The following is a 22,939-nucleotide window of genomic DNA, read 5'->3' as shown; positions in this document are numbered from 1 at the left end:
CTGTCCCTACACGTGCTCCCACCTCGGCCTAGTCACCCAAGTGGGACTGCCTTCATGGAGCACAGAATGAACCTGTGACCTCTGGGCGGACACCTAGGAGAGAGGAAAGGAAAAGGTGTCCTGGGGTGACGGGGGAAGAACAAGCAAGGGCAGGGGCAGGGAGGAGGGGCAGAGCCAGGGCGGCACCAGCTCTCCTCAGGGTGGTGGAGTGGGGGGCTTTGGGACATGCAGGACTGAGCCCAGTGTGCAGGGGGTTGGGTCCCAGGAAGCAGGACCCCAGAAAGTCTCTGAGACCTACTTGAAGAGCACCCCAGTCCTATCCCAGCCCAGCCTCCTGTGTCTTCACCTTGGGCCAGGCCCGCCCCGCCTGCCTGTACTGGGGGACAGGGACCAGGGGCTGAGCAGGTGCCCGCTGCCCACTGCCTTGCCAGGCGTGGACCTACACACTCTCTCTTACTAAGCTGAGGCAGGGAAGGCAGGGGAGGGGACGGAGGGAAACTGGCTGGAGCAGTGCCGCGCACGCAGGGGCACTCATGGTGATTTACCAGGTGAAGCGACCGGGCCTGTGGCCCCACAGGTCTACGGGACCTCCCTGCCTCTTTCACAGCTCTCCCCAGTCCTCCGCCAAGCTCCCATCCTACCACCTGAGGACCCTGCCGGGCTCCCAGCTGGGTCTGATTTTCCTCCAAGCAACAGGTTCTGACCCTGCCCCGGCACTTCTTCCCTCCCTGGCCTAACCACCCCACTCCTCCGCCTGCCTGCCCAAAGCCAGGCTAAGCCCAAGGAGTTGGGCCTGGGCAGCAGGGCAGGAGCTGGGCTGGGGGGGTCTGGGCGGGGTGGAGCCCTGGGTGCTGGGGATGAAGGCAAGAGCTGGAGGCTCCACCTTCTGCCCTTCCCTCCCTCCTCTCCCCCTCCCCCTCCCCTCCTTCCTCCCCAGCCCTCCGCAGCAGCTCAGTCGCTCAGTCAGTCTCAGGCTGTCCGGCCAGGGTGGTTGGTGGTGAGGATTCAGGCTCCGTCCTAACCAGGAGGTGGCCTGAGGCTCAGGGCCCCCCAGCCCCTCCCTCCCAGTCCACCAGCGTCACCCCCCAGCCCCGAGCTGGACCGCACACCTTGGGACACGGTTTTCCACTTCCTAAGGACAAGCCCCAGACTGGAGGAGAGGTCGGAGGAGGTGAGTGCAAGCCTGCTCCTCCCTGGCCGGCCAGCCTGGGCCCCCCTGTGGGGAGAGGCTGATACCTCGCCCGCTCGCTCCCCCCATTCCTCCAGACCCGTAGGGGTGGGCGGAGGGGAAGAAGGAGAGGTGAGAGAAAAGGTGGGAAATTCCAGGGGCCGGGATTAGAGCAGAATAAAGGGTCCGTTTTTCTTCCTTTCCATCAACAAACCTCCACCCAAAAGGAGGTTAAAAAAAAAAAAAAAAAAAAAAAAAAACCCACCCACACCACGAGACGGTTAGGACCAGCGGGTGGGACGCACCCACCTAGGGGCTGGCATGTGCTGGGGCCCAGAGGCCCGAGAGGGTAGAGCGCGAGCAGGAGGGCCGCTACCTCGGGGCTGCGCCCGTGTCCCGCCCTGGGCCGCCCCGGGCCGCCCTCGGGGCCGCGCACGCCGCCTCTCCATCGCGCCCTTGTTCCCATCCAGGTGGGCGTTGGGCTCTTTGCGAGGACCCCGGCGGCGGGCCCGGGCGAGGCGGCCGAGGCGGCGGCGACCGGGGCCGACATGGCCGAGGAGCAGGACCTATCCGAGGTGGAGCTGAGCCCCGTGGGCTCGGAGGAGCCCCGCTGCCTGTCCCCGGGGGGCGCGCCCTCGCTGGGGCCCGACGGCGGCGGCGGCGGCTCCGGCCTGAGAGCCAGCCCCGGGCCGGGCGAGCTGGGCAAGGTCAAGAAGGAGCAGCAGGATGGCGAGGCGGACGATGACAAGTTTCCCGTATGCATCCGCGAGGCCGTCAGCCAGGTGCTCAGCGGCTACGACTGGACGCTGGTGCCCATGCCCGTGCGCGTCAACGGCGCCAGCAAGAGCAAGCCGCACGTCAAGCGGCCCATGAACGCCTTCATGGTGTGGGCGCAGGCGGCGCGCAGGAAGCTCGCCGACCAGTACCCGCACCTGCACAACGCCGAGCTCAGCAAGACGCTGGGCAAGCTCTGGAGGTGAGCACCCCGAACCACCCGGGAGCGCCGCGGGCCCCAGCTGCGGGAGCATTCGCCTAGACTGGCAGCCCCCGCCTCCTGCCCGCTCAGGGGAGCCCAACTCTGGAAGACCAGGTGTGGGGACCATGCCAGCCCATCTGCCTCAGGTGCCCTTTGGGGCTCGGCTCACTGCGCACCCTGGAACTCAGAACTCCAGGGGCTAGGCCGGGTCTCGCCACCTGGGGCCGAGGGCGGGAAGGCGCCCCCTCGTGGTTGGAATTCCGTCGGTGGCAGACGCAGGGCGTCTGGGGCTGCCTACTAAGCAGGGAAGGAGGGACAGTGGAGCGCTTCACCGACTCTTCCGGAAGGCCTGGGGCCTTCACTGAGTCTTCCTATGTTCCACACACACTCGAGGAGCCACCGTCACCAGTTCCGGTAGTCAGGCGGATATTAGGGAAATGCTTGGGAAAGAATGGAAGGCATGGCTGAAGACCTAGGAAACTGAGGCAGCTGGATGGAGAACTGCGGGGGGATCAAGGAAAACAAGGAATCAGAGGAAAGTCTTGGGAAGTGAGGGTTACAGAACTGTGCTCGCTGCCCCTTCAGGGTCTCTTCCTGCCCCTACTGTCTTCTGGTGCCTTCAGGACACCACTCTCCTTTGGCTGATGGCTTCTTTATTCCCCAGAGGGAGGGGCACACAGACAGGGGCTCCCTACAACCACAGGCTATTCTCTTGCTCCCTCCTGCCACCCTGAGTCCGGCGCCATCTTCCCTCTCAGGGCCCCACCCAGTGTTGAGCAACCTCTTCACCAGAGCTTGGGAGCTAGAGCTAAGTGCCCTAGTCAGGAGGAAACCTTGGCCTCCTCCCTACTGAGGGTCCTTCAGAGTCCCAGGCTGCTGGGACGAGCTGTAACTTCTGGAGAAACATTTCCCTGGGGGGAAGTCTCCAACCCTTGGCTCTGGGGCCCAGCCTGGCCCCTTGGGGATGTGTGAAGCAGGGCAGCCCCCATCCCACCCTAGGAGTCTCAGGGCAGGTCCCAAAGAGAACAGAGGCTCCAGCAGATGCCAGTTTTCAGAGGTTACCTGATCCCCACTAGACTACCCAGGAGACAGGCCCAGAAAAGGACTGCAAAGGTCACAAAGCAGTTGGTGGCAAAGTCAGGGCCAGAATTCAGGTCTCCCAACTCTTCATCAGAGATCTTCCCTATATAGTCCCCGATGACAGTGGTGGGTCACCCTTCACTCTAAAGAGTGGTCAGGAGGTGACGAGGGTGGGGGTGAAGAAGAGGAGAGCGGGAGTGAGGCATATCTGGAATTGAGGAAGTCTGGGGTCTGCAGAGCAATCTGCTCCCTCATTCCGTCCCTGCCCTTTGCTGGCTCGGAACAGTACAGATGTGGGTCAGTGGAATGGGTCTAGGAGGTCAAAGGCTTGGAATGGTGGACTGAGCAGGAGGGTCCCCTAGAGTCCGTCTCCCTGGCCTGTCCTTGCCATGTGCTTGCTGATGGTCTGGTCCCTCCTCCAGTTTCTCAGCCCTCAGCCCTGGGCCTACCCTGGCTGGGTAGCTGGCTCTGTATGGACCCAGAGAGTCTAGATCTGCCAAGAGCAGAGGTCACAGCTAACTCTCTGCCCAGGGTCCATCTAGATCCCAGTGGGGCTCAGCCCAAGCTAGGGCCTTTGGGGCTATGGGACAAAGAAGAGGAAGCGAGAGACAGATGACCAGGAGGGAGGTAGGCAGTGGGCAGAACAGGCCCTGGGTGCCTGGGCATGTGAGGAGACCAATGAGAGACAAAGCAAGGATGGACTCCGGCTTTCTCACCCCCATTGCCAAGGGTTTAAGATGGGCCCTCCATTCTTTGTCCCAATTCCCCCACCCCAGAACCTTAGGGCTGGGCCCCCTTCAGCAGGACTTGCTCCTTGGCCACCACTCAGGCTGTGTACCAAGGGGCTAACCTGGGGCAGGGCAGTCAGGAGAGCAGACCTTGCTGGCTAAGGACTCAGTCCCAGAGGTAGGAGGTGGCAAGACAATGGCAAGGACTGGAGGCTGTGCTAATAGGTAGTGGCTACCTAGGTCCCAGGTGGGGGTCCTGAGAGACCCTGGGATGTGGGCTGGGCTGGCCAATCATTGTAGGGGCTTCTGAACACTCTCTCCCAAGTTTGTGACTCCCAGGACATCAGAAAAAGGGATAGCTGGGATCCTAAACTGAACAGTCAGGGACCGCATGCACAGGAGTATAGGTGCTACGTGGCTGGGTGAGCCCCCCAGGCTCGCTAACCTTGGGGACATCTGGGGAGGAGCCGTCGGCCATGGATCCATGGGGTGGCTGTGGGCTGCTTGACCTGTCTGGGAAGAACAACCGGCACCAACACACTGGGAAAGCAGTCGCAGGCTGGCCTCTCCTGTCCCCCAGTTCCACAGGCCCCTTCCCCTGGCTGGAGGGGAAATAGATGCAGCAGCAGCCAGTGCCCCCCATGGCGACCCCCACTTGGGGTTTCCAACTTGAGTGGGGAACCAGCCCTCCTTCTCCCTCGGCTTATTCCAAATCTTGGAAACCAGGAGGAAAAGGGCTGGTGAGGGTGCAAATGAGCACTGGGCTGGGGGTGACATGGGGTGGCAAAGCCAGCGAGGGCTGGTGCTGGCGTCGTGATCAGCTGTAGGCTGGGTCTGCCTGGTGGGTAGGCAGCCTGGCAGAGCTGCGAGGGGTTGGAAGTAACAGCTGGCGGAGCGCGGCTGGGATTGGAGCTGGGGTCAGGGCTGGCTGTGGCCTGGGTTAGGTTTCTGTCGGGGTTACATATGGTACTGCGAGAACTAGCGTGGGAGGCGACAGCAGGATCCAGGGCTGGAATCTTCTCTCCTTTCTGGCTTGTGCAGCCCCCTCTACATCCCTTGCCATTTTTCTGCTGATTGCTGCTTGCCAGCTGGGCAGGGGCCCAGGTAAAGGTTGGGGTACAGAGTGAGCTCAGTATGGCCAGCCACACGGAGCCTTCACTGCTGCTGGCCAAGCTGCTCTGCTGGCAGAACTGTTCTTCCAGGGCAGGTGCCCACATCCCACCCTCTGGCTCCTGGGTTCTCCTCTGCCCATCCCGAAGGTGTCTCTGACCCTGATAGTCCTGCTTGGCCAGAGGGTCTCTTGGAGACAGCTGGGGCAGGAGCAGGGGCCAACGGGCAGGCTAAGCTGCCGAGGAATGCTGCAGCCGGCGAGGAGGTGCCTGGTATGACCGCCCCCTCCCAGCCTCGGGAGCAGGCTCGGCCTTCTGCTGCCTGGGAAGAGAGCACCCACCGGTAGGGAGTGGGGGTGGGGTAGCTGGAGAGAGGGCCCTGGGACTGCGGGCCCAGGCTTCTCCCACAAAGACTACTGGGCTGCTGGCCCCTGTGTCTGGGGTTCTATAAGTCCTTGTACTTTCCCCTCAACCCCCTCTGCATCCCATGTGCCCTCCTCGCCCTGGGGCAGCTAAGCCCTTCCATTGCTGGCCTAAGGCTGGGCACCACCTCCAGGGTTCCTGCCCACCATGGGCAGATCCTGAGGGCTGCAGTAGGTCCAGAGCCTCCTCTACCTCTTGTCACCCCTGGACAAGGAGACAGTGCCCCCCACAGTGAAGAGGACTCACCCGGTCCCCCTCAGTCCCACCGCACTGGAATTCACCAAATCAGGGTTCCAGAGTCGAGGGGCCCCCTAGGTACCATAAGCCGCGTTAGAACAGCGCGTTTCTCAAGGCCGCCCCGCCCAGGCCCCGTGCGAGGCACTTCACGCCCCTTTCCCAGGTGATGCCTCACCCCAGTGAAGTAGTCTTCATCCTCGTTTCAGAGGTGAGGAAACTCGGGCTCAGAGATGTGACCTGCTCAAGGTCACGCACAGCTAGGGAGCAGCAGAAACGGGGCGCCCCCCAGCAGAGCTGCTTCCGGTGAGCACCTCCAGTCCCCGAGCCAGGCCCACTGGCAGAGGCTTGGCGACGCTGATGTTCTTCCCTTCCTTGAGCTGTCACCTGCACCGTACCTCCATGCCTACCTCTGACCCATCCTTGGGGCCCACCCCTCTGGCCTCCAGCCTCTCAGCGACTGGGGGCAGAGATTACAGCTCTCTTAGTACCCAGGCCTCTCATCTTCCATCTCCAGCCCAAGGGCACAGTCCCCACAAGGGTGCTGTCCTCGGTAGTCCCCCTCCAGGGCCTCGGCTTCACACCTTCCACAGCAAACGCTCTGGGAAGCTGGCTGGGGCGATCTGACATTCAGGGTGGCCCTGCTGTCCTCACTGCCCGCCCAGGCTACTGAATGAGAGTGACAAGCGCCCCTTCATTGAGGAAGCCGAGCGGCTCCGGATGCAGCACAAGAAGGACCATCCTGACTACAAGTACCAACCCCGACGGCGCAAGAACGGGAAGGCAGCCCAAGGGGAGGCGGAGTGCCCCGGCGGGGAGGCGGATCAGGGAGGGGCCGCGGCCATCCAGGCCCACTACAAGAGTGCCCACCTGGACCACCGGCACCCGGAAGAGGGCTCTCCCATGTCCGACGGGAACCCTGAGCACCCCTCAGGTGAGCGCGGGCTGGAGCTGCCAGGGTGCTGAGGATAGGCCTGGGCTGGCTCGGGGAGGCTGGGCAGCGCAGAGGAGAGGTGGGTGGTGGGGGACACTCCCCAGCGGCCCTGGGCTCTGGATGTAGGCGTCCCGAGGGAGCTCATGGCGTCCGGGGCCGGGGAGCAGGATGGCACTGGCCAGGGCTGACAGAGGGCACAGAGCAGGTTAAGGAGAACACGGATGCCACGGGCACGCATGGCTGCAGCAGTTACGACAAGCAAAGGCCAGCACAAGGTACTTTGAGAAATGGGAGATGGAGTGGAGGAGAGGAAGTCGCTGCCTCGGGTCCTCCTGCTCTGACGGGAACGTGCACATGATTTGAGCACGTGCCATGGACGAGCCACACACACGGTATCTTGCTCAATTCTCCTTAATGATCATGAGAGGGGACATTTATTGAGCACCTACTGTATGCCAGGCACCATGCTAACTGCCTTTTATGTACTAACTCATTCAACAATCAGATCAGTCCTGAGCCATGTGGTGAGGTACCTCACTGCCTGAGCTGGGGTCTCAGCCTTGTGGCAGGTTACTGTCAACACAGAGGAGGAGACAGAGGAACCGCTGCACAGCCGAGATTGGATCCAGGCAGTTGAGCTCCTGGGCTCCGCTTAGCCCTATGGCTGCCTCACTTCCTTCCTGACGTACAGAAAGTGCCACACTTGAATCCAGCACACAGAAAGTGCTCAGTCACCTAAGCTCTGCCTGCAGAAGACACACTGAGTTCTACTTTGTGTCAGGCACTGAAGGGGACACCAGAGGTACCAGCAATAGAAGGCCACAGTCCCTGGCCTAAGGAGCCCACGGTGTAGAAGGAGGAGCAGGGATGAAAGCAAGTGATGAAACAAGTACACCCAGAGGTGGCAGCCTCTGAGGAGGAGCCATGTCCCCACCCTCCAGCTAGTCAGGTCTCCAGGAACACCCAACGACCCACTAGACTACCGTCCGAGAAGGCAAGAGGCAGTGTCCACGCTGCTTGCTCTCATCACTGTGTAACTGATAAGGAAACTGCTTAAGAGAAGACAGGGGACCTTCCCAGGTCACACGGTAAGGCAGCCAGGACCCTCACTCAGGCACACATCTGCAAGTCCAGAACCTTGGCCAGGGCAGGACTCAGCGCTGCCCCTGGCCTGAAGGGGAAGGCGCAGGCTGCCTCGAGAAGCTCCCGCTCTCATAAGGCTGCGAACGCATCTCTGTGATGGAAGCCCAGCGCCACCCTCTCTCCCACATACCTGTCCTCCTCGCCTTCGGAGATTCAGGGACACACACACCTGCACACGCACACACACACAAACATACAGAACCACCACCGTGGAATGAAACTGTGCCGTGGACTTTTTCTCTTCCAGACACTCTTCCTCCATGAGACTTCCCCAAATTGCCAGGGTGGGGAGTGGCTTCCTCCTCTGGTCTCCCAAGTCCTCCATATATCCCCTCATCAGAGCACTTCCTGCTCCATGTGCGCAGGTCTCTACTCTTCCCCAGATGATAAGCCCTTGGAGAGACGCCCTGTCTCATGACTGTCTGTAGCTCCATACGCCTGGCGCTTAGCAGTGCCCGAGTGTTTGCCAAGTGTGTAGATGAGGAAATGAACAAAGAACAGAGACCAGTGGATCTCGGTCCCCTCTGCACAGAAGGCAGCTCGAGGGCCAGTGGAGCAGCACAGACCAGCATGTGATGGAGCTGGGTGTGGTGCGCAGACAGGTTCTGGGGGAGTAGCCGGGTTGGAGGGGACACCACACCATTCGAGGTGCAGGGTGGTGAGAGCACAGAGGAGCCAGCTAATGAGACAGCACAGAGTGGAGAGAAGAGCAGGCAGGTACAGGGCCACAGACCATCCCGGGTCACAGTTGAGGAGCAGCAGGAACAGGAAAGAGCAGCTTCGCAGGAACTGTCCTCAGTGAGAGGAAGAACTTGCCAACAGAGCAAAGCCAGGTAGGTCAGAGTGGGAGCCAGTACCATCCAGAAGATTCGAGACTTTTACCAACTAGAGGCCAGTAGCCAAACAGAGGTGACTTGCTGATGAAACACGTAAGCCCAGCCCGGTGGAAGTCGGACCCTAGCTTCCAGGAGGCTCTCTGCATGAGTGGGCCGCTGGCCACTGCTGCTGCCTGCCTCTGACATATTTTCTCCTTGCTCTTCTGTCTCCCTTCCTCCCAGGCCAGAGCCACGGCCCGCCCACCCCTCCAACCACCCCAAAGACAGAGCTGCAGTCTGGCAAGGCAGACCCCAAGCGAGATGGGCGCTCGATGGGGGAGGGTGGGAAACCTCACATCGACTTCGGCAATGTGGACATCGGTGAGATCAGCCACGAGGTAATGTCCAACATGGAGACCTTTGATGTGGCTGAGTTGGACCAATATCTGCCACCCAACGGGCACCCGGGCCACGTGGGTAGCTACTCAGCAGCTGGCTACGGGCTGGGCAGCGCCCTGGCCGTGGCCAGTGGACACTCCGCCTGGATCTCTAAGCCGCCGGGTGTGGCCCTGCCCACGGTCTCACCACCTGGTGTGGATGCCAAAGCCCAGGTGAAGACAGAGACCGCAGGCCCTCAGGGGCCCCCACACTACTCCGACCAGCCATCCACCTCGCAGATCGCCTACACCCCCCTCAGCCTGCCGCACTACGGCTCTGCCTTCCCCTCCATCTCCCGCCCCCAGTTCGACTACTCTGACCATCAGCCCTCAGGACCCTATTATGGCCATTCGGGCCAGGCTTCTGGCCTCTATTCGGCCTTCTCCTACATGGGGCCCTCTCAGCGGCCCCTCTACACCGCCATCTCTGACCCCAGCCCCTCAGGGCCCCAGTCCCACAGCCCCACACACTGGGAGCAGCCAGTATATACGACGCTGTCCCGACCTTAAAGGGAGCTCTGTCGCCACCAGCCCCAGCCTGGTCCCCACCGGGCCCCAAGTCCCTTCCCCCAGCTGTGTGCCCTGTTCCTCACCAGTCTCCAGTCTGGTGGTGGCCGTGGAGGATGCTGCTGAGGCTGACAGTGGAGGGAAGGTTGCCCACCTGCTCTCTGCCCTCATGACCTGCCATGGCCCTGGCTGACAGCCTGAGCAGAGGAGGAGGAAGTTGGCCGATGCCCCCAGACTGAAGGATGAGGCTGTACCTCCCCAGAAATGACCCTCTATCCCAGGATCTGAGGAGGGTCCTCCCACCCCCTGGGAAGGGAGGAAGCATCCAGGGTTGGACAGCGTGGGAAGCCGGGCCACTCCTGTTTCCTCTCACGGACAGTGAGGGTCTGCAGGCCCCTGTACCACCATGCCTAAGTTAGGCCACCCAGGGACCTGTATCAGGGCTTAGAGCCCCTGGCTCTGTCACTCAGGGGCCAAGGACAGCTTTTAACAGCCTTGTGGGGTGGAGTGGAGCTCAGTGGAAGTTCTTATCCCTTCAATGCCCCTTCCCTCCTGAAACCAGGAAGGAACTGGCACAGAGCCCCACCCCCATCCAATTCTGTGCCAATAACCTCATCTTCTGTCTGACCGAGGACGGCCCCTGGTCCCCCACCATGAGCTCCCAGGTCTTGAGGCCAACCCTCCAGGGAAGGGTTCAGAGACAATTCCCCAATTCCTCCTCCCTGGCTGCCGGTCCGCTCCCTCTTCCTCACTCGGCTCTCTGCAGCCTCCTTGGGCTCCGGAGTTAGAGCTGTGCAGGCCCAAACCCTGGCTCCAGAAGGAGCCCTGGGCCAGCACCAGGTTGCTGGCAGCAGGTCAAAGACCCTGAAATCCTGCCACATACGTTCTGCCCTTGCCTTTTGCCCTTGGCCTCCAGTGGTATGTGAATGAAGTATGTAGCTCTACCTGCCCTATGCGCTCTGCAGCCCCATCCACACATAACACATTACTACCCCTTATTTATCTCAGTAGTCCCCGTGCCTGCTCCCCCCTCTCCTAGCTACTCCAGCCCCTATTAACTCTGCAGTAAGCATTCCAAGTAATAAAATTAAAGGTTCCGGTTACCTGCTTAGTGGGTCTGACCTGGCCTGTTTCTTGATCTCTTGTCCCTATACCTGGGCTTCCTCAAAGACTCTGGGAGTAGCTAGGAGGAGGGTGTAAAGGGGAGATAACCCAAGAGTCTGTCTCTCCTATAAGTGGGGAGGGTGAAGTGGGTAAGGGCAGCTGGCCCCCAAAAGGTGGGACTGGGCACAGGGGCTAAGGCTCAGAGGGGAGCCTTTGACCAGACCAGCTAGAACTGACCAGGGCGGCAGCTCAGCCACACTGCTCACCCAGCAGGGGAGAGTTTGGAAAGAAATCCAGGGACAGCTATTTGAAAAGGGAGGTGGGTTGAGTCTGACTTGCAGTCAAGCCTGGTCCCTTGGGATGCCTAGATGACCTTCAGTTGCCACACCCCTCCACCTGTCACCTCCAGCAGAGGTCACGCAAGCCAGGTTCCAGCTGAGCCTTCAGAGCAGCAGCCTGTGCCTAAGTGTGAACCAAGGGTGTCGAGTGCAGTCTCATCCCTGGATGCTCACCCCCAAGAGCTCTGTCCTCTGCAGGGCCAGGAACCCCTCTGGCCCACGTCCCCAAGGAAAGGGAACTCCCTTCATGTCCTGCTCCATTGATTGGCAGCTCTGATGCCTGTAAGTTCTCTACCACTTACTACGTGCTGTCTGTCAAGGGCTCTGCTGAGTTTTTATGTCACTTGGACCTAGATGGGAGTGGGTCCTGTGTGCCTCCCTGAGTTCCAGATAGGAGACTGAAGTTTTGGGAGTTTGAAGCTCAGAAGTGCTGGCAGCAGAATCTGAACCCAGCACTGACTCCAAAGCTTGTGCTCTCCCTCACCCCTCACCTGTCCAGGGCTTCAGGCTCTGCTTCCACTTCAAATCTAGAGCTTTAGTCTTCATCTGCTGCTCCAGACTGAGCTCCTCCTTTCCTTCTGTGGTCTCCAGCCCCAGGAACTAACCCAGTCCTCCCTGGGTGGCCACACCCCACCTGGAAGCTGCACCAAGCTCTTCAGGTCACCTTCCCCAAACTGCTGGCCTCACGAAGTCTGGTAACTGCGACCCCTTCTCTCTCCATCAGTATCTTTTGCAAAGTCACACCACCCACATTGTATATAAGTTGTTTTTGGTGTTTTATTTTGTTGTAGATAAATGCAGAATTTTATGCTGATCTTTAACAGATGTCATCCTGTTGGCTTTGACCCTTTTCCCCACCTATGTTAAGTCCCGAACTCCGCTCTCCTTCAGAGCTTTATGTATCTGCGAACTTGAATATCCTCCTCTAAGTCACTAATAAAAGTCAAAATGAAGAGAGACAGGGCCCTGTGTACAACACTCAGTACTGCTGCCCATTCACTCCCTTCCCCACAGTCTCAGGGGAGGACTGTCTAGTCAGCTCTGAGACACCTCATGTCACCACTCCGCAGCGCAGCCTCCATCCACCACAGCTGCCCGGAGACTGCCCAGCGACGTAGCGACGTGCTGAAATCAAGTCACTGATATGTGGCACTGCCTAGACCCGGAGACCAGAAATCACTGGAAAAAAGGACAACTGCTGTGGCAGTATTGACCTTTAGACACTATCCTGGCGCGGGGCTGCAGTTCAGGGCCAAGGCGCTTGCCTACATACGCAAGGCCCTGGATCTGTCCCAGTGCTGAGAAAAAAAGCAAAAGCAAAAGAAACCCTCTGCTGGACCAGATTCCTGCAGTGTGATCTGAGTGCTCAGACGTGTAACAGTCTATTCTAGAATTCTGCTAGGTCCCCACTGGTACAAACCTTAGGTGCTCCTGCTTTCTAAAACTCCTCATCCTTTCCCCTTTATTCAAAGACAGGACACTTGTCCGTTTTCAGTCTTCACCGCTCCTGCTGTTGGCGGGGGGCTGTGGACACGGAGATGCAGGTGCACATGGAGAGGCTCACGCCACCTCAGGGACCCTGCGCCTCAGGAGACTGGTTGGGAAACCACTAGAGTTGTGGGAGGGCAATGACCCCAGGAAAGGACAAATAACCCCACAGAAGCCAGAAGACCTGGACTGTACACAGCCCTTAGACCAAAGGTTCTGGGTGTGTCTGGGCCTTGGTTTGGTAGGAGCTCCATCTGTAAGGAGAGCAGAATCCAAGAGTTTCTGGAAAAGACTATGCCCAAACCCTAAGAAAATACAGAGCCAATAGTGGTGGCAGGTGACTTTACACTCAAGAAGTAAAACCTAGGCCTGGCCCACTGAATAACAAGGGGCTCCTCAAAGAAGAGAATGGGAAGGGGGAGGTGAGAGAGAACACCCCTTTCCTCCTGTTTCCTTTTGCCCTATCCCCCAAGGGTTAACTCCCCTCCTCTCCCGCCCCAACCCCATCTCCCTTTAATCACATCTGATACTGAGCGGCCCAGCAGGGAACAAAGAGGCCATTTAGAGAAACGGGGCCAAGAAAGTGACCCCCGCACTCTGGGGCGGCTGCCTGGATGCCGGCACAAAGGCGGCATTTCAGAGCTGAAATTTCAGCACCCAACTTGATTAAAGGATTCCATAGGCTTGGAGGAGGGTGGCGGGGTGCGAAGTCCACTGCTCCCTGAATTAACCCTTCTCCAGAGCAGAAAGCACCCCGCCCACGCTGGTGGCCACTCGTCTTTCCAACCTGGGCGCGACAGTGGGGGCCCTGCCTCGTACAGAGGTGAGGTGAGTGGGCTCCTCCTCTTCCTGGAAGGCAGCTGACAGTGGCCCGGCCAGGCTGGAACACTCGGTGCCAACCTTCCCTTGGTCTCTGTGGGTGTGCGCACACACCTTCTCCCTGCCCCCGGAAGAGGGAGGAGCCAAGGCGACAGGGCTCCTGGGGAGGGTGAGTACTGGGGAGAAGAGGCAGCCCACAGCACCTGAGGCCAAGGGAGGGAAGCTCCAGCCAGAGGACCTGGAGCCCCACGCCCCACAGGAGGGAAAGGGCCTCTTTCTGCAGCCTGGGAGGGAAGGGCACAGGTGTGGCAGACCAGAGGCGCACCAGGAAGGACAGTGCTCAGCAGTCTGAGAAGTGGGACAGAGGGGCTGGTGAGCAGGTGCTTAGCCCCTGCTCCAGCTGCGGACTTGCCCAGCAGGGCTCTGCTCGGGAGGGTGGCAATCCAGCAACCCCAAGCTTCCTGCTGGGGCGCTGCTCCTGAAAGGGGATCCGACCTGATAAGGGCCCCAGGCAGGTCCTTAGGAAACAATGGTGGCTTGATGAGACCTGCTCTGTGATACTCCTGAGAAGGGAGAAGCCCCTGCAGCCAGTCCCCACTGGAGAGGAAATTGGGGGTTTCCCTGGCAACCAGCTCCCTGGGCACAAAGACTCTCTGTCTGCTGGGAAGGCAGCTGAGGTATCTCCCCTGCAGCCGCCTTTGCTCTGGTGAAGGGCGATGGAGGGAGGGATGTAGGGGATCCACAGGGGCCAAGGGGCCCTGATGCTTCTTAAAGAGCTGACGGTCACAGGGCCAGTGTGGTAAGTGCTAAGTGTGTGCTCCAGGCAGCAGGGCGGGAATGGAGAAGCCGCAGGAGGTGGCATCACGAAGCTGGAGGAGGAGGTGGGGAGGCGGGTTAGTTTATTATTTACATGTAGAAAATGGTACTAGAAACGGGGCGTGGGGCGAGGTCAGGAGACGCCAGCTCAGTCGGTGATGATGAGCTCGTCCACCCCCCAGTCTTCATAGCTCCCATCGGGTAGGTAGCGGCGAATGATGATGGGGATCTTTCGGGCCCTGTGGTGGGGAGAAGTCACAAGCACATGAGATGGTGCCTCCAGCACTGCGGCAGAAGGGACAGTGTCCAGGCCCACGTCTCATTGGGGCCCTCCGCTCAGCCGGGCCCCCTTCCCTCGCCCTCCTCCCTCCTGGTGGGGTGACTCTTGAATGGACCAAGCTCCTAGGAACAAGCACCAACATCCCCGCCAGGGAAGCCCAAGGGTGCCCGCCGGGGCTCTGGAGGAGGGACTGCCAGCTGGGTGACTTACTTGAGTTCCTTCATGGCGATGAGCAAGGGGTCTGTCTCCCCCTCCAGCTCCACCATCACGGGGGCACACATCCTGCAGGCACAGGACAGGTGTCGGGAGACTGCGCGCAGTAGGGAAGGCCCAGTGGGCAGCAAGCATGGGACTGGCATCCAAGTCCTCACCTAGCAAGGTCCCCTTCTAGGTAGGCAGGGGCGGGGAGTGTGTACAGGGCACTGCCAGAGACCTGCCCCCAGGGGAAGAGAATGGGACTTGTGCAAATGTAAACGACAAGTCACTTCGTTACTCTCCAAATCTCCGTGTCCCCATTGGAGATGAAGGAAACAATCCCGCCTGGCCTCGGCGACGCTCACAGGCGAGGGCTCACTCCGCGCCAGCTGCTGCTGTCTGTTCTTTGCATACACTATCTCACCTGAGGTGAGCACCATATTGATTTTCATTTTACTGACAATAAAACTAAGGCACAGAATGGTTAGTTACTTGCCCAAGTCACACAGCCAGGAAGTGGCAGCACCAAGATTTGAGCCCCACGTGCTTCCCATGTAATAAGCTCAAGACCTATAAACGTAAGGTGTTATAAACGAGACAAGCGTAAGCTTTTATCACTAGGCCACATGACAAGCATCCTGTCAGCTCTCTTCCCAGAACCCTGCCCCACTCCTACTGCAGACCCCGAGCCCCGCGGCCAGGGCAGAACATCCCACCAGGAAGGGCGCTACTTGGAACCCCACCCAGCACCACCGCCCTGTTCCGTGCCCAGCTCCCTGTTTCTCCTACTTACCGTGTGTCCCACTCTTTCAGCCTGGCTCCTCCCAGTCCGCCCAGGACTCCCCATGGCCATTAGGCCTGTTAACCTTTGCAGCCGCTGCTCTTGCCACTTGCCCTGACTTATCCCACGCTGGCGCCATACCAACTACTACGGTTCCCTGGTGCATTGGTTTCAAAGTATCCCCCAAATTCCCATGTTAGTGGTCTAGAGGTGGAACCTCGGGAAGGTAATCAGTATGAGATGAGGTCATGAGGGTGGGCCCCAAGATGGCGTTAGTGGCTTTATAAGAAGAGGAAGAGCCCTGAGCGAGCTCGCTTGCTCTCTCCACAACGCCCTCTTCTGTGACGATGCAGCATGAGGCCTGCCCGATGTCACGCCATGCAGCCAAATGACCCAGTCTCAGATATTCTGTTTCAGCTGAGGTTCCTGGACATTCACATTGCGTCTGTTCCGAGTCCCCTGAGCGCCTCCTCTGCCTGCCCACGCAGAGAGCTGCCTGCCTCCTGGAAGTAACTGCTGCACCTTCAGCACCCGCTCTGTGCGCGCTTCTCCTCTCACTGGCTCACTGCTGGGGTCCAGGACTACATGTGACTCTCCACAGGGGGAGATGGGGCAGGCCCTAGCCAACACGTGACCCACAGCAGAGGCTCCAAACACATACAAGGGAAAACCAATTCCAGGCTACCACCTCTTCCAGGAAGCCTGTCCTGATTACTCCAGCTTGAATTTATACCAATAGATCCAGAATTACTAGGCGAGCACAATAAAAATACAGGTTCATGGTCCTTCTCCAGGTCCCCTGAACAGAATCTGTCATGAAGGGGCTTGAGTTTCTGCATTCACAAATGACTCTGATAATCAGCCAGTCTAAGGGCCACTACTTAGAAATTTTATTACTAAATATTCTGATTCCCATTACTTTCAAAAGTCTGAATATTTCCCAAGAACAGAAACCACGTGTTTAACTTTCCCTATAAACTCTCTCAGTAAGTACTTAGCCAGCAGCAGTAAGCACCTATAATCCCAGCTCCTGGGGAGGCTGAAGCAGGAAGATTGGAAGTTCTAGGACAGCCTGGGAAACTTAGCAAGACTGTCCAGAATAAAAAAATAAAAAGGTCTGGGCATGTAGCTCAGTGGTAGAGCATGTGCTTAGCATGAGTGAGGCCCTGGGTCCAATCCCTAATACCAAGAAAAAAATCAAACAAAAGTCCCCAAAATATAAAGTTTTAAAGAATGTGGCCAAATGCTTGTCCTGATGTTCCGCTGCCTTCTTATATTCAAGACATGAATGGCTGGGGCTGTAGCTCAGAGGTAGAGCGCTCGCCTAGCATGTGTGAGGGGCACTGGGTTTGATCCTCAGTACTGCATGGAAATAAATAAACAAAATAAAGGCATCAAGTCATCTATAACTAAAATATATCTTTTAAATAAGAAGATATGAATAACTCAAGGCCATTCATTCATCCAGCGCCAACCACATGCCCACGACGTGCAAAGCAGGTGGACCCTTAAGTCATCTGTGGCACCACAGCCTCCACCTGAGACATCTGGTTAGGAAGAGGGTACAACCACCACCACCAGCCACCAGGTGGTGCTAACCAACCAAACTGAAGCTGCAGCTCGCACTGCACAAGCCTGGCTGCCCAAGGGCACAAGATGGCATGGCGTCCCTTAACTGCAGGGAGCAACAGAGTGTTCTGTGCTAGACCACGCCTTGCTCCCCAAGAGAAACAGGCCCTCGGACCTGGGAGTGATCTGGACGTGGGCGTCGACACTTGTAAGTGCTCCCCACTGCCTGCCAGACCAACGCCAGTCACTCTAGGCACTAGTGCATCTTTCCAGCGTTGTGGCCCAGGCTACCTGCCACCATAACCCACACCCGCCTGCCGCCACCTGGACCTTTCTGGTGCTACTTCCTGCACCTGGGATGCCCACAAACCACCTCCCTTTACCCATCCCTGAGGAAATTCTAAGCCCTTTAAGGGGCCCCCATCTCTCTTTCGTACCCCTTGTAAAGTACCACCACCCACCTCTGCCCTGGGTCCTGGGTGCTGGCACAGGTCCATCCCTCCTGCCAGAAAACACCCAGAAGGCTGAAGTTACAGCCTTACCACTGTGATGGATCTGATGGCGCCAGCAGCTTCTTAGGCTGAAAGACTGACTTGCACATATCTTTTAGTTATTTGTTTGAAAAATAATTTAGGAAAAATTCTTCCTGCTAGGCCATTTTAGCCTAGAGGAATATGCCCTGCACAACACTCGGCCATGAGGGAGACGGATCTGTGCTCCCTTAGGGTGACCACGAGCCACATGGGACTACTGAGCACTTGATAGTGTGGCCAGTGAGACAGGAACCAAACTTCTTATTTTATGTGATTTTACTAAATTTCACTGGCAACATGCAGTTAGTGGCTACCATGTTTGATACTGCAGGCCTAGAGGATCTGACCCCAATGGAACCAATGCACAATGCCTCTCATCTCACTTGGAAAAGCATGCAGTACAGCCACACTGGTGAGGAGGCCTTTGCTGAGAAATGGGTAAGAATATTGCCTTCCCCTGAAAACCTTCAAGAAGGTAGACAGGTGGTCATGCTTATCCACAGGACTGGAGGAGATGAAGTCTAGTGCTGGACAGACCACTGTTCCTCCTTCATGCAGCCCCAGCTGTTCTTCCTGGCCTGATTCCCTCCTTGAGCTCCCCCCTCCTCCAGGTACCCACAACCTCTGGAAGTCTAGGGTAGGGACTCCTTTCCTTGTCTCACGCATCCCCTCGTATCCCTGTGGTGACATTACATTAAAGAACCACTAACACTCCTGACCTCGCTCTGTCCCCTCCCTTACTCATGCCCAGGTGAGCCAGGGGAACAGCAGGCCTGTGCCCTGCCTCTTCGAGAGCACTGCTTGCTCAAAGACATCTGCCAGCAGAGGTCTGTTCTCCATGTGACCAAGACCTCAGAGGCACGTGGAGACTGGCACTGCCTGTGCTCATTAGGTGACAGCCCACTCTCCAACCAGCTACTGTCTCTTCTTGGATCTTCTTCTTCTAAACTTGGGAAAAAAGGAAAGGCTGCTAATGTTCAAGTCCCTAAAGCCCATCACTGTTCTGGGTTCTGGCCATGGTCTCCCTTGAATCAAGAACCAGTTAAATGCACAGGCGCTGGGTTTCAGCCCAGCACCAGGAAGGGAAAGAAAGGACCAGCATAAGCCTGAAGGTGCTGCCGCAGCCTCACCAACAACCCACGATCGTGTAGGGCTTTCTGAATTCACTCGTTTGCTTCGCCAATGTAACGGGCAATCCTCTAGCTGCTTTTTGTTAATTTCCTCCCATCCTGTCACTTGATTCTCGGGAATGTCTCAGTTACTTCTCATGCCCTCCTATTAGATGACAGGCTGCTGAGGGCTGGAGTCCAGCGCAATGCCTGGCACACGGGCAGCACCACTTTGTTCAGAATCTGAAAGCAGGGAGCTTCATTCCCAAGCACCAGGCTGGGCAGGACCAGTAGCGTGGGGACTCACTGTGGCCTGCCAGATGGAGAAGACAGTGAAGGGGCCCACACTCACGCGATCTGGAGAGCTCGGGTGCCCAGCACGCGGGCCCGCTCGTACTTGGTCATGTACGGGGTGGTGATTCGCTTCTGGTTGGCCTGTGGCCGCTCCCCAGAGGGAAGGATCTCGACGTTCTCCTGGCCCTCCTGGCCACCAAGACAAAAAAGGAAAATCTCAGGGTACATTCCTTAAGTGGGGGAGGGTGAATGATGACAATGACAACCATCACCACCACCAGCACTTTTTTAGGGGGGCTACGGGGTACCAGGGATTAAACTCAGGGGTACTAGACAACTGGGCCGCATCCCCAGCCCTATTTTTTTTTTTTTCCCCCAGAGACATGGTCTCACTTAGCACCTTGCTTACCACCTCGCTTTTGCTGAGGCTGGCTTTGAACTCTCAATCCTCCTGCCTCAACCTCCTGAGCCTCTGGGCATGCAGCACCACCCCCAGCACCACCACCACCATTAATGCTTACTGGATGCCAAGGGCCATGTGATTGCTAATATCTTGTTAATCCCCACAATAACCATATGAGGTAAGACTGACAGTCCCCATTTCAGAGTTCTGGAGAGTCAGCTAACTTGGCCAAAACCTCAAACCTAGTTATAGAAAAGAGGAATTACAAGCAGTATTCCAAAGTTAGGTACCTGATCCAGAAGAGGGATAAACAAAAAGCTTCTAGGACCAGATGGGATGGTCCCAGAATGGTGGCCCTATAAGAAATCCATGACACACCCTAAGAAAGCTAAGCAAAAGCACCCCCTCTTTCAGATAGGGTCACTGAGCCAGTGGACTAAGTCAGGGTGAAGGCAGGAAGAGCTATACATTCCCACACTAAGAACTACTCATGGCTGAGCATGGTGGCACACTCCTATAATCCCAGCAACTCGGGAGGCAAAGGCAAGAGAATCTGGGGCCAGCCTCATCAACTTAGTGAGGCCCTAAGCAACTTAGTGAGACCTCGTCTCAAAATAAAAAATAAAAAGAGCTGGGGATGTGGCTGAGTGGTAAAGCACCCCTGGGTTCAATCCCCAGTACCAATAAAAAAAAAAAAAAGTAAATAAATAAATAAAAGGAAGGCTCTGAATGCTCTGTTGAGAACATGCCTAGGGCAGAAGCAGAGACCACTGAGGAGGCCCACTAGTAATCAACCACATAGCCAGGTACAAGAGAAGACTGGCAGCAGAACAGAGAGCAGAGGAGAGCTGGGTGAGGCGCGGGCAGGCAAGCCAGTCACACGCTTCTGCTGGAATGTGAGTGAAGAGCAGTGACTTCAGCCAGGCTAAGGAACCAGGAGGGGAGAGACAGGCAGAGTGGAACCATATCTAAGAGACAGAATCAAAAGGACAGGGATGGAAAGGGGACCAAAAGGGTAAGAAAGCTTCCGACTCAAGTGAATAGATGGGTACCTGAGGGTGTCATGCAGAGAAAGAAAATACAAACAGAGGGCTTCGCTTCCCATTGCCTTTAGGCTACAAAATCCTGTCGGATCTGGGCCCTGCTGACCTATGCAGCTTCATCCCAGGTCGCCCTCCCTCACGCGCCCTATAGTGGCCCGCCTTGCAGAGCACCTGGCAGATAACAGACATCCCACGTGTTTGCTCAGTGAAGGATGGTGATGTTTCAACTATTAGTTTTGGGCTATGGACCAAATGGCAAAAGCCTTGAGGCCCACCCCACAGGGCTGCTCTGCTACCCAGGACTGGAACACTTCAACTGGGAATGATTATGGCAGTGTCCTGGACCACAAAGAAGAGGCAGAAACAGTCGGGCAGCCGGGCTGCAGAGGTAGGGGCCGAAGGCTAAATACTGACCTCCTCAGCATTCTCCAAGTCATCTAGCCCTTCATCCTCCTCCACGTCATCAAAGTCATCACCATCAAAACTATACAGGAGAAGAGATCAGTTTGTTAGAGCCTTATCAGAATCAAAGCAGCAGAGCCAGGCGCAGAGGTGCACGGCTGAAATCCCAGTGGCTCAGGAAGCTGAGGCAGGAAGATCACAGGTTCAAAGCTAGCCTCAGCAACTTAGTGAGACTGTAAGCAACCTAGTGAGACCCTGTTTCAAAAAAAGAAAACAAAAGGGCTGGGGATGATGGGGATGATGTGGCTCAGTGGGTAAGTGCCCCTGGGTTCAATCCCTAGTACCATTAAAAAAAAATATATCAAAGACACAGAGATCTGTTGTGTCCCAGCTGATCTGTAGGTGGAACTTGATGAATATCTACTTAATGATCAAATCAAACTTTCATTTCATTTTACTCCTTCCATCTTAACCCATGTGTACCCCAAATTTCGCTAAGACTCATTCATTATCACTGTTTCCTTCTCTACTGAATTACTCCTATCAGCATTTAAACATAGTTATTTCCCCAACTTTTTTTTTTTTTGGTAACGGGAATTGAACCCAGGTACATTTAACCACTAGGCCACATTCCTAGCCCTTTTCTTATATATCTTATTTAGAGACAGAGTCTCGCTAAATTGCTGACACTGGTTTTGAAGTCTCCATCCTCCAACTTCAGCCTCCTGAGCCACTGGGATTACAGGCATGCGCCACTGGGCCCAGGTATCTCCCCATCTTAAAACAAAACAAAACAAAAAACTTACCTAGAACTGGGCAGTACAGTTCAGTGGTAGTGTGGATAGCATGCATGAGGCCCTGGGTTCCGTCCCCAGTACCAAAAGAACAACAACAAAAAAACCCATCTTTTTTCTCTTTTCCCTCCCTTCCACAATCCTAATCCCATGTTCCCATGTTTCCTTTTGGAGCAAAATCTGCAGAGAGCTGTTCAACTTCATAACTGGGTGTCCAACTACAAGCTGGGCATAGTGGCACACCTCTATAATACAAGACTGAAACAGGAAGAACACAGATTTGAGGCCAGCCTCCACAACTCAGCAAGAACCTCAGCAACTTAGTGAGGTTCTGTCTCAAAATTTAAAAAATTAATAAGGACTGGGGATGTAGCTCAGTAGTAGAGCCCTTAGGATCGATCCCCAGTAACAACAAAAAAAAAACTTTTCCCTTTCACAGTTCCATCAAAACCACTCAAGTTCACTAATGATTTTCGGTTGCTGAATCCAGTGCGCAATAATTCACTCATTCAGCTTAATCTACCAGCTGACACACTAGGCCCCTCTCTCCTGCTTCATATATTCTCTTCACTTGACTTCAAGGGACACCTCATGATCTGGGGGTTCTCCCCTGGGGGGGCTCCTTCTTAGCCTTTGCTGGTTTCTCCTCCTTTCCCCCCAAACACTCAAGGTTGAAGTGCTGTAATGGTCACAGTCATCTATTCTCTGCTGGTACTCACACCCCTAGTGATCCTTCTAGTTTTGACTAATGGGCTGACGACTCCCATATTTTTACCCTCAGAATTGATCTCTCTGACCGCACACATTCAATCCATCAGGAAATCCTTTTGGCTCTACCTTTTAAACTATGCAGAATTCAGACCTACTTCTTACCACCTCTACTACATCACCCTGTCCCACCGCACACACCAGCCTCTGGATGACACTCCTCACTTGCTAATTCCAAAACCACGACCCCCTATGCTGCTTACGGGTCGGTCCCTCTTCCAGACAGTGAGCGCCTGGAGAGCGGGGGTCCGCTGAACTATCTCAACGTAGGACTCCCAGCCCGACACGGCCTGGCTCAGTGCGGTCTGCCGAAGGCCGGTTTCCCGCGGCTCCGCTCTCTCCCGGTGCCCGGCCCCTGGACACACCGCCCGAAGCCAGGTTCCCCAGCCGCCTTCATCCAGGCCGCCTCACCCGTCCCTCCCGAGGCTCAGCAAAGGCCGTTCCGCTCCTGCACTCACTTGTCTTCGTTGTCAGACATTTGCTTCAGCGACCCGGCTTCGCTCCCGGGACACGCGCGAAGACCCACAAACACCGACCCTCCGCCTGGCGCGCTACCCGCGTATCCTGCGCCTGCGCGGTGACCCCGAAGCAACCACTTCCGGGAAGCGGGCGGCGCGGCAGAGATGCGCATGCGCCGCGGGGCTGGTTA

General features: G+C 56.8%; 2 protein-coding genes across 2 annotated transcripts; one reads left to right on the top strand and one right to left on the bottom strand.

The window, feature by feature from the left end:
• The first annotated feature begins 978 nt into the window (after window positions 1–978).
• On the top strand, window positions 979–12,007 carry Sox10 (SRY-box transcription factor 10). Its single transcript, XM_047551628.1, has 4 exons — window positions 979–1,171; window positions 1,639–2,144; window positions 6,384–6,652; window positions 8,854–12,007. The coding sequence occupies exons 2-4, from the start codon at window positions 1,717–1,719 to the stop codon at window positions 9,555–9,557; spliced, it is 1,401 nt and encodes a 466-aa protein (XP_047407584.1). The 5' UTR covers window positions 979–1,171; window positions 1,639–1,716; the 3' UTR covers window positions 9,558–12,007.
• A 2,161-nt stretch (window positions 12,008–14,168) lies between these two features.
• On the bottom strand, window positions 14,169–22,869 carry Polr2f (RNA polymerase II, I and III subunit F). Its single transcript, XM_047551635.1, has 5 exons — window positions 22,749–22,869; window positions 20,741–20,810; window positions 18,939–19,069; window positions 14,610–14,681; window positions 14,169–14,358 (listed from the first exon to the last, which is right to left on the bottom strand). The coding sequence occupies exons 1-5, from the start codon at window positions 22,766–22,768 to the stop codon at window positions 14,268–14,270; spliced, it is 384 nt and encodes a 127-aa protein (XP_047407591.1). The 5' UTR covers window positions 22,769–22,869; the 3' UTR covers window positions 14,169–14,267.
• Between the last annotated feature and the right edge of the window lie 70 nt (window positions 22,870–22,939).

This window comes from Sciurus carolinensis, chromosome 4 (genome assembly GCF_902686445.1).
Source record: "Sciurus carolinensis chromosome 4, mSciCar1.2, whole genome shotgun sequence".
NCBI lineage: Eukaryota > Metazoa > Chordata > Mammalia > Rodentia > Sciuridae > Sciurus > Sciurus carolinensis.
The sequence above is the reverse complement of the archived record's forward strand: the minus strand, read 5'-3'. Positions and strand labels throughout refer to the sequence as shown.